This window comes from Trichechus manatus, unplaced genomic scaffold (genome assembly GCF_000243295.1).
Source record: "Trichechus manatus latirostris isolate Lorelei unplaced genomic scaffold, TriManLat1.0 scaffold00092, whole genome shotgun sequence".
NCBI classification, from domain to species: domain Eukaryota; kingdom Metazoa; phylum Chordata; class Mammalia; order Sirenia; family Trichechidae; genus Trichechus; species Trichechus manatus.
Window position 1 is genome coordinate 6,114,856 of NW_004444028.1, and position 11,600 is coordinate 6,126,455.

The 11,600-nt window shown below is 40.5% G+C and overlaps 1 protein-coding gene across 5 annotated transcripts in view; it reads right to left on the bottom strand.

Moving 5' to 3' along the window:
- The window catches only part of VPS8 (VPS8 subunit of CORVET complex), a 227,130-nt gene that overhangs the window by 184,136 nt on the left and 31,394 nt on the right, over window positions 1–11,600 (bottom strand). For all 5 annotated transcript variants that reach the window (XM_023736800.1, XM_023736796.1, XM_023736798.1 and 2 more), the window contains exons 8-10: window positions 5,500–5,624; window positions 4,522–4,608; window positions 929–996 (exon numbers count right to left, since the gene is read on the bottom strand). In XM_023736800.1, the coding sequence (XP_023592568.1) occupies window positions 929–996; window positions 4,522–4,608; window positions 5,500–5,624 (280 nt within the window). The remainder of the gene's footprint in view (window positions 1–928; window positions 997–4,521; window positions 4,609–5,499; window positions 5,625–11,600) is intronic.

Consider the following 11,600-nt stretch of genomic DNA (forward strand, 5'->3'; position numbering starts at 1 on the left):
GCTGGGCCAGGAGGCCAAGTTTGCACCCAGCTCAAAGCGTCTGTGCATGGACGCCTCTCTGCCTGTAACACTCCACCCAGATCTTTACATCTGTTGACCTGCTCATCACTCAGGTCTTCGCTCAAATGCCCCCACCTGAGAGAGCCTTCCTGAACTATCCTCAAGTGCGCTCCAGCACAACGACCAGCCTTACTTTGTTCACGGCACTCATAACTATCCCAGGTTATTTCATTTATGTTTTTGGTTTATTATTATCTGTCTCCATACCCTCAACCCAACTAGAACCTAAGTTCTATCAGAGTAGGAGCCTTGTCTGTCTGGTTCACAGACTTTGGTGCCTAGAACAATGCCTACACATAGGAGATGCTTAACAAACATCAGCTGAACGAGCAGAGTTTCAAGCAATTGTTTTGTGCTCAGCATTGTTAGCAGCTATGAGAAATACAAGAAATAAAGACAGTCCTTATTCTTGAAGAACTTATGGACATGTAGTGCACACGGAATTTTATGTTTCTACATTTTTTAAACAAACTCTAGTATCTAGACACTCTGTTTTTATTTAAAGAGTAATAGAGTAATTCCAAGGCAATTACAACCTTTTTACACCTGGCCATTAGGGTTAAAATCGAGTGGCATAGGGTCTCAAAGGAAATTAGTGAGATACTATGAACAGCGGTCCCCAAGCCTGGCAATTCATAAAAATCCCCTGGTAAGGAGGAGTCTGGGATCTCCACCGAGACCTGGAGACAGAATTTCTGGGGGCCAGGACTGGAACACCATATGTTCCATAAGTCTCTCCAGGTAACTGTGATACAGTCAGAACCTAATTTCATCACATGGATTTTCCAGACCTATTCATGTCCAATTTCAAACCATCAAGCCAGAGCTAGTCTTTTCATTTGTCATCAAATGTCTCTGAGTCTCTTACTTAAATGTCAATTCAAACACAGAGCCTCCGCTGTCGTTGCAAATTGCAAGCGTCGGATCATCTGTAAACTAAACAGAGAAGAAATTCATTTTCTCGTAGATTTTTAAACAACCAGACAAGTGTTAGGAAGGTAAGGAAAAAAATTATAAAGTTTTAAAAATCTACAACATACACATTTAATAGCATTTGAAATAACCTCAAGTCTACTCAGTTCGTCACTCTAAACATACAACCTTACCCTTAACAGAAAAAACTGAGGCTTTTAAAAAGCAATACCACCTTTCACCAGGATGGAAAAAAAAAAAATACAAACTCTGATCCATAAAGTCCTAAAGGTCTCTTCTTGTGCTCTCAGATTAACTCTGTGACTCAGCTATTAAACTGAATGGGGCACATTACCTTCAGCTGTATTTCCAGCTGCCCAGTTTTCAAGAAAGGAGCCTTGATGGTGCAACGGTAAAGTGCTCGCTGTCTGAACCCACCCAGCTGCTCTGCAGGAGAAACACCTGCTCCCATAAAGATGACGGCCTTGGAAACCCTAGGGGGCAGTTCTACTCTGTCCTATAGGGTCGCTGTGAGTCGGAATCGACTGACGGCACCCAACAGCAACAGTTTTTAAGAATAAAGACACAGTAGAGATATTTGGTATTCTGGGGGAGTAAACTTGTCTGAATATGTTTTCTGAATAACTGAAGAGTTCATCCACTGTATTTTAAGTTTTAATGTTGCTGCTAGTTGCCGTCAAGTTGGCTGCGACTCGTGGCGACCTTATCTTTAACAGAAGGAAACACTGCCTGGTTCTGCACCATCTTCATGATGTTGGTGTGTCTGAGGCCATTGTTGCGGCTATTGCGTAGTGCCTTCCAACCTAGGGGGCTCATCTTCCAGCACCATATCGGACAATCTGTTCTGATCCATAAGGTTTTCACTGGCTAATTTTCAGAAGCAGATCACCAGGCACTTCTTCCTCGTCTGTCTCAGTCTGGAAGCTCCTCTGAAACCTGTCTGCCATGGGTGACCTGCTGGTACTTGAAATACTGGTGGCATAGCTTCTAACATCATAGTGACATGCAAGCCACCATGGTATGACAAACCGAGAGATGGGCAGTACACTTTTTATGTAACTCTCCCTAAAATGTGCTGCCTCCTTCATCTGCTTAGACAGAGTATACTTCAGTTAATATGACTTAATCTGGAGACTCAGAATAACAAATAATAAACAATGTCCACACTAACAGACAGCTCTAAGGTGATGAGGTATGGTATATGTGAATGTTCTAGGGTACAAAACCGAGTAACATAAATTCTTACTACAGTACCATTCACAGTGACCAGCCTCCCTAACCCCAAAGGTTGGGGAACCATCCAATATGGCATGCCTTCACACTCTAAGTCAGGGATGGTTGAGAGACAAGAGGCCACTATAAAATTATTTTCCCTTTGCCCCCCACACAGGCACAGTAAAGAAGACCCACACTTCGCTCTCAAAGCCAGTTGCCAAAATGGGAAGCATGTTTCCTTAAGGGCGTGCATGAGATGGTCCACTGGAACACAGGAGGAATACCAGAACTTGTATATAGTTTTTAAAATAAACATACAGTCGATTCTCATTATTCACAGTAGTTATGTTCCATAAAGTCCCCATGAACACTGAATTAGTGAATTCTGAACCAGCCTCGGGGCCCTGGTGGCACAGTGGTTAACAGTCTGGCTGCTAACCAAAAGGTCAGCAGTTCAAATGCACCAGCCGCTCCCTGGAAACCCTATGGGGCAGTTCTACTCTCTCCTATAGGGCCGCTATGAGTGGGAATTGACTTGATGGCAGTGGGTTTGTTTTGTTTTTTTCTGAACCAGCCTCAGCTGGGAATTTTTTTTCCCCTGCTCTGCACCTACGCATGTCTGCAAAAGACCATGAGAGCACAGTGAGTATTTTTACTCATCAGGCAAATCTGTGAATACGGAATCTGTGAATAAGGAGGATGGACTGCACACAGATTAAGGGTTACTGATGGTATATGGGGTTAAAAGTCTAGAGGACAAACAGCAAGAATGCCAGTGGCTGTTGTCAATCACGACTTCAGAAGTGTGCCTTCATAAATGTCTCTTGCTGTCTCCTCCAATGTCATGGTGTCTGCACAAACCACCTCCATCACCATTCCCAAACAACACAAAGGCTCCTACCACGCTTTTAATCCCAGCCACATTCTTCTCGTCTCTCTGCCTTTATCGCTTCTCTTTCTTATTGTTTCCCCAAAAATTTTTGTGTTTTTTTGTTTTTCTGCAAAAGGTTGGCCTTTTATAAATACCACCAACTAATTACTCCTTCAACCAATTATTAAGCAGCTACTATAGGTAAAACAGAGCCCTGGTGGCGCAGTGGCTAAGAGCTCAGCTGCTAACCAAAAGGTTAGCAGTTCGAATCCACCAGCCACTCCTTGGAAACTCTATGGGGCAGTTCTACTCTGTCCTACAGGGTCGCTATGAGTTGGAATCAACTCGATGGCAACGGGTAAACGGGTATGGGTTAAACACAAAAACAGATGATAGAAAGATCCTGGCTTCAGAGGACTTACAGTCTACTAACAGAGATAAGTCACATCCACAAACAACTAGAACATATTAGAAGTTGGTACGTGCCGTACGCCAAGAGGTCAACCGCCATGATGGCTCAGAAGAGAAATTCTCTCTACTCTGACTTGTGTTGGCTGCTGTCCTTGTTAGTAAGTGCTTCAGGGATGCTGCTTTGTTAGAAAGACTTTTGGTAACCAACGTAGATGCAGACACGTAGCTCCAGACGCTGGCAGACTTTAAAAAGCCTGTGTCTGGATGCGAGAGCTCTGCACAGCTAAGCAACCAAATGTGCACGTGATTAAAATCTAGACGATCTGACTGTAGACTTCCCTCATCACAGGTCTTTACTCTTTACACCTCGGAGCATGGACTTGATGGCGCGCACAAACTAAGGTTCACAAGTATCTTTATAAATGAGTTCATCTGTAAATGAATAAATCCAGGTTGTTTTCTTTTTTTCAGGCCTGTAAGGAGAAGGCCAAGAACGGGGTCTTAATGCTTTCCTTTTAGAGGCCTGAACGAAACGAAACTAACGGATTCACTTCTAAACATAATCTGAACCTGGGTTCTTCCACAGTTGGTGCATTGAACCCAAGACAACCGCCAAAAGAGGGCAGAGCATGTCACCTCAGCAATAAAGTCTTGGTGGACTGAACAAAGGTAGAACGACCTCTTAAAATCTGAGTTTGCAGCAGGGAGTTGCCTGTGTTTGTTGCCGATCTCTAGTCTAGGATCATCTCAGTTCGCCCTTTTTGCTGTTATATCTATTAGATTTCAATACACCCTCAAGCTGCATATTTCCATGCTGGTCCCTCTCTGGTTTTACCATGAGAAACCATCTAACTGCACAAGGCAATAAAAGGTGGTTCAATTCAAAGGATTCTATTTTTAAGATGATGTTCAGCTTCACCTTAAATACAATTTTTGGACTTTTGATTATCAATATGGAGAAATTTACTTAAAAACAGATACAAAAGCATAATAATAATGAGAATTATTAGCAAAGAAAACGAAGATATCACCTTGATATGCAGGATTGCTGTTCCCGGAGGATGTGCATCTGTTATTGATCTCAGAAGTTTTCCACTGGCTAAATCCCACATGGTGATCTATAAGACAACTAAGTGCTTTAAAAACAAATTTATTGCTCTTTTCTGGACTTAAGTATCCTGCCTTCTGGCTGATATAATCTATTCCTGGTCTATAAACATTGCAGGCAAAGAACTACAAAGTTAAAACATAACTAAGGATTGCAGATTGACTAAAGCATGCGGTCTTTCTTCTATCTTCATCTGCCCCTCGTCCTCCCTAACCTACTTGTCCCTTTACATGTTTAATGTTCTTCTACGGAGAGGTAAAAGAAAGCTCTCTGATGATTCAATCTGTTTAGCAATGATAAAAACTCCGGAAGAGCCTCACTGCCAAACCAGCTGTTGATACCTAAATCAGACGATGGCAAAAACCATAACCTATTGCCGGTTTCAGAAGCAGAGAGAGAGCAATACCAAAATAGTTACCCAGGAGCATGATAATAAGAATACAGAAAGCACAATATAATGTATCTTCAAAGCAGTCACAATTATCTATAGTACCCCACGGAAGCTCCTGAACTGACTACAGCTTAGAATAATACCTATGGGGCACTTCTACTCTGTCACATGGGGTCACTATGAGTAGGAGTCGACTCAGTGGCACCCAACAGCAACAACTGCAAGGAAGTACATGTTATATAACCCCCAGGTTTGTTTATGAAGGCTATTTATTTATAGAGAAACATAAATTAGGATATTAAAAATAACAGATTCTGGTTCGGTCCATAATAATTAAAATTTCTGAATAAAGACAGAAGTCTGACTAAGCAATCTCTGTTTAGCTCACAGACATGTCATTTTATAATACATATTTTGATCTTTGAGATAACTGATCTAAAGATGTAGGATTTTTTTAAACTGATTTTATTATAACATTATCATATGGATAAAACAAAGTTCCTATCTTACCTGTCCTTTGGCAAAGCCACAAAGAAGTCTTGAGCAGTCATTGTTGATACTGAGGGCAGAGATGGCTCCATACTGCTCTCCCACACTAGTGCCACCCAGACAGAGCCGCAGAGCTTGATTCTGATCTAAAGAAAGAAGCGCATCAATCAAGTTAAGTGGAAGAACTGGAAGAGAATGAATAAATACGTGTAATATGGACACGTTTTCAAATACCTGAGAGGTGACAAGAATCAAAAGATGGAGATGATGAAGTCACATTTATTTTTAAATAAGTTTATTAAGTATCTACTGGATTAGGAGCATTGAATTACAAACTAAACACAGAAAAAAAGAAGACACTGATGCATGGGTCTACAAGGACGCATAATGAGTCAAAAACATCTGTAAGAAATTGGTGTCTCCTGGAACAAATCAACTAGCTTTCATCTGTCACACCCTGAATTGTGTTGCTTCCTATTTTCAAGATGCAATGTTATCAAGGAATACCGTCTTCTTTGAAAATATGTTTAAACTTCAAAACTCAAAATGTATTAATTTAGAATTGGGCAGAAATTTACATTTATATGATCTACGAAGGAAAGAATTACTAAGCAAATTAACAGTGCAAATAAAATTACAGAGGGAATGTTTAAACTACTTAAGAAAATTATTTTTAAGCATAACCACTTGACATGCTAAAAACAAATAATTCATATCACTACTAGATTACGTTCTTTAAGGGGAGGGATCTTGCCTTAAATCACCTCTGATTTCCCTGCTAGGCACTCATTTTTTTAATTTTATATCTAATAATTTTTTTTTTTTAATTCCTCTGGTACTTCTCCTAGGCCACGCTTACTGTGTAGAGTTCGCTACTGTACCCACTTAAAATCAAAATGTTAAATGTCGTAAGAGACATAGCTAAAAAAACTGAACTGTTTAGGGGTAAAAACCCCACTATACTTCTGCAACCTGGAGTTCTCTCAGCGCCCCCAGTGCCTCCCTTATCTGTCTAGTTTTGGGGTATGTTTACCCCCCTATTAGACTATGACCTGTCTGAAGGCTAAGAGCATGAGAATTAACGCCCCAGAATACCTAGCTTTGTGCCTTGCACTCAGGAGGCATCTCACACTCATCTGAACGGCGTCCACATTTGCAAATGTTCCGTCTACGGGGCAAATCTAGCCACCAGACAGAGCCTAAGGACATGCATTCTGAGGTCCAGGGAGTAACAGCAGGTGCGTCCCGAGGCCTGTCCACTGTGAACACCGTGAGAGCATTTCTCGGCGTTCATAAACTGGCTCAAACAGCAATCCCCCTCTGCCAAGGAAGAGTTCTGAAACGACTAACGGCTGTATGTATCTGGCACACAAAGAATGTTCAAGGCTTTTTAAAATCATTTTAGATTTCAGCCTTCCAAGGTGAACATTTGAAAAAGACTAAAACTCATGAATGTAGAAGGTTTGACCTAAATAAAAAGTAATTATTTTTATTCACACCTAGTGTAACAGAATTATAGATTTTTTTCCATACACCTAGACTGCCCTCGTCTCCATTTTCCCCTTTCCCAGTTTAATTCAAATTGTTCAAACTTCCCTCTATTCTATAATTTTCCTCATTCTAGATTTGACATCACATTTTATTTTGATCCACTGAAATTGCCTGCCTAAAACAGTGTTTTCCAGGATCCTTATATTGTCAGGGCTGCCTTATACAGTAAGTCGGTTACCCATATACTTATCTTACAAACTGTGGAGATACGAAGGTTGAGCAACAGTGTTCTATATATACCACTACTCTGAGTTCTGCATATAGGCAGCAGGTGGACTGAAAGTAAGGAGGAGAACAAAGATAGAGGCTGGGATGAAATGTCACACTAGTCTCACAAAGCAGTTGCTCAAGTCTGGGCTGCCCGCCTTACAGGCAGAACAGTGTCTGAACAGCCGCTGGGGCCCTCTGCAACGCCTGCATGAGATCCAAACTCACACTGCTCTGGTCCACCAACATGTAAAGAGGCTTTCTGATTGAAGTTCATAGTGTCTTTAAATTAGACTAAGTATTCTTAAAACTCAGAGAAAGTATGAACAGGATGACTGAAAAAGATGATGAAGCGGAGAATAAGGGTACCGTTAAGGAAGACGAAATACAGAAAAGAGTAGCAATGGAAGAAATGAAGGAAATAAAAGGATAAACTTAACCTCTAGATTAAAAACCCAAATGGGACTGCTTTCCTGCCCACACTTTCCAAAGACTAAACACTAGCTCAAACAGGGAACTAAATGATCAGCCTTGGCTATTCCTGAATGAAAATTAAATTTACATCCCACAGGTTTGTGTTAATGAAAACACTCTCAATCTTTTCCTTGATTTTTACGATGTGTTCATTATCTTGATAACGTCCATGAAACTGGACACCTGGATTTTAATCCCACCCCTCCTCCCAGAGTTACAGGAATTGCAACTAAGTGCCTAGGTCATTTTAGGAAAGTTACTTAATTTCCCTTAACTTCACTATCCTCATCTATAAAAAGTAGAAAACAACCCTTGCTTCATTGTGTTGCTAAGAGGAATAAATCAGGAAAGCAAGACAATGCACAAAGGAGCCAGTTCAATATCTCTCAAATACTACTAGCACCAAACAGTACTATTAATATTTATAGATTCTATTCATACACTTTTTTAAAAAAAGAAGCAGCTGCAGCAGATGACAGCAAGAGAGGTGATGGGCAGTGTATAAAATGTAATCTATTTTAACTCCTCAAAGATATTTATCAACTCTTACTGCTGTCTTTATATATTCTATCTTTATGGTACCCTGTTAGCAAACTTGCTGTTATACAATCTAGACTCAACTCATACAAAACAGACTTTCTGTGCAAAGAAGAAAACAAGAGTTGCTGGAGAGGTTTCTCCTGCTACAGGAACTAATAAGTATTCTGTACAATTCTGAGCAATTCTGAAAAAAAACGTACTTGGCCAAAATAAACATAAAACCTCTTTAAAACACTTAGATTCTATCGTTACACGGAAAGAACAAAAGAACTGGGACAGAAATAGAACGCTGAAGATCAGAGTTCTCTCCACCTTGCTTCTCTCCAGCCCGCTCTTCATCTCATTAATTCAAAAGGAACGAAATCTGTTCTCCCCTTACTCTTTGAAGACCAGACCCAAACCTGCTGCCCTCTAGTCAATTCCAACTCATAGCGACCTGACAGGACAGAGTGGGACTGCCCCACAGGGTTTCCAAGCCTGTAATCTTTACAGAAGCAGAATGCCACATCTTTCTCTCGTGGAGGTGGGTTCAAACCGCTGACCTTTCGGTTTGCAGCTGAGGGCTTTAACCACTGTGCCACCAGGGCTCCTTACAGTTTGGGAAAAGGGTATTAAATTTGTCATTTCATTTACAAAGTCACATAAAATCACCTTTGGTTGGCATTGTCAACTTAGTTTAAAAAAGAAATTGGAGAGGGTCCTTATGTATCAGGTAACCCTGGGCAAGAAGTGAAATGAGACCATCACTTATCCTATAAACCTTACAAAGTTTCCATAGAGCTTAAACAATACATGCGAAAAAATGTGAAAACTATCAAATGGTGCAGATGTGAGGAATAATTATTAATGATCCTAATTAGCATACTAATTAAGAAAACCTGCAGCTTAGAAATTGCAGCAAGCACATCTATTTGACACTGCAATGAATTATATCTACTCCTTTTATTAGGTTATCTTTCAAGGTACACTGCTTGGACTACAGCTCCTCAGCATATTCTGGGCTTAGAGTCATGTGCTGAATAGCAAAGTCAAGTCACAAATAATATGAAAAGTCTCTAATAGCTGTAAAGTTTAAATGTGAACATACTTTATGAATTTCTGCTAGTTCTTTCCAGAAACCAAAATTAACCCAATCCTCTATTTCTTCACCCCTGATTTGGTTGAACTAGTTCCCAAAGACTGTCAAAGAAGGAAATGTCTACATCCTAGAAGGAATCACATTCAATTGTGTGTGTAGAACTCTACTTTTATCTGCCCGTATTCACCCTTCTTCACCTAACTAACTCACAAAATTAGACAAAGTCCTCGTTCCCTCTGTAAAACCTGCTGACTGAAGCCCGGGACCCAGTGACTGCACGTGGCCAACTGCTGGTTTTCTAGAACACTGATGCTGACTAAGAGTCAGCTGTGTTCATTCCCAAACCTGTTCGTGCCATGCTACATTAACGGACTTGAAAAACCTAGTTAAACAATATGTATTTGGATAAAACAGAGGAAGAAAGAAAGAGCTATTGTTTCCAGGACAATGAAATGGATGCTCCAGGAAAATCCGACAGAGATGACTTCTTTTAAGAACTCATGAAATAAGACGAGGACGAGACAGCTCTGAAAGCTGAAGGAAAGTCTTGTTAACATCGAGAAGAACTGTGCAGTCGCTGCTCGTTTTACAGGTGCCTAAGCTTTCACCTCATTTTTAAAAATAACAATCGCAAATTTTCCATGACCCAGTATTGATGTGGTTTATGCCAGAAAGACATGATGCAGACCTCCAACTGGCAGATACAGACTCAAGGAAAGGGTCCTGACTTCCAAAAACATCATCAAAAAATTAGAAATAAAAAAAGAACACATTTTCTGTTAAAACAAAACATTGGCAGTATGCATATATTTATAACTTTTTAACAATTCCCTGCTTTAACCAATTTAATTTGCTAATTTTTTTCAACAAGCATTTCATAAGAGGGTATCAACTATAATTGACAGCATTCTCTTTCAACATTAAAAAGTTAAAAAAAAAAAAAAAGGTCACTCATACAAACCAAAATTACTATACCTTTTCCTTTTGAATCCATGGAAAAAACATCAAGAGAGAGAGAAAAGCAAGAAATCAGTTCAGAAATACAGAGAAAAGACAGGTAAAATTTCAAGAGCATAAGTGACAAGCTTTAGTTATCTGTGGGAATAATACTAAATTTGATTAACTGATGTCTCTAGCATTCATGATAATATTCAGGTTTTGGTTATTGGGCAAAAAAGGGAAGGCTCAATATTCAAATTATAGTTCACTAAGTAAATCCATATCTGAGAAACAAAAACTAGTTCACAAGATCATCTACTAAGAGTACATTAACATTAAAACCCGTTGCCATGGAGTCGATTTCGACTCATAGCGACCTTACAGGACAGAGCAGAACTGCCTCACAGGGTTTCCAAGGCTGGAATCTTTACAGAAGCAGACTGCTTCATCTTTCTCCTGCTGAGTGGCTCAGGGGTTCAAACCCCTCGGTTAGCAGCTGAATGCTTAACCACTGCGCCACCAGGGCACTAACATTAGCTGGCAAAAAATGGAAAACTAAGGACCTCGGGATAGGGAGGTGTCTTTATGAAGATTTGAACTTTTAGGACTCTGTATACAGGTAAGACTGGAGTCCTGGTGGCGCAGTGGTTAAGAGCTCGGCTGCTAACCAAAAGGTCGGCAGTTCAAATCCACCAGCCGCTCCTTGGAAACTCTATGGGGCAGTTCTGCTCTGTCCAGTAGGGTCACTATGAGTCTGAATCAACTCGACGGCAGTGGGTTAGTGTTTTAATATAGGTTAGAACCAAGACACACAATGAATGCCTTATAATTCCATGAGAATAGGCAGCATGCACCAACATTTAAGAAGTTTATAATGATCACTTACAATGACTACTATTTTAATAACCTAAGCCTCTGTTTCAAAGAAAATCTAATGGTGCTTAAACAAGTATAGTCCTCTCCGCTCTACTTTCTCCTGTGATCAACAAAGATGTTTAAAAGAGATCAGATCAAACCTGAGCGCTGAGGCGCTTCACAGTATTATTACTGTACTCTGCCCTGAGCGCTAACTGAGGTGCTTCACGGTATTATTACTGTACTCTGCCCTGAGCGCTAACCGAGGCGCTTCACGGTATTATTACTGTACTCTGCCCTGAGCGCTAACCGAGGCGCTTCACGGTATTATTACTGTGCTCTACCCTGAGCTCTAACTGAGGTGCTTCACAGTATTATACTGTACTCTGCCCTGAGCTCTGAGGCGCTTCACAGTATTAGTACTGTATGTATACTCTGCCCTGAGCCCTAAGCAAGGTGCTTCACAGTATTATTACCG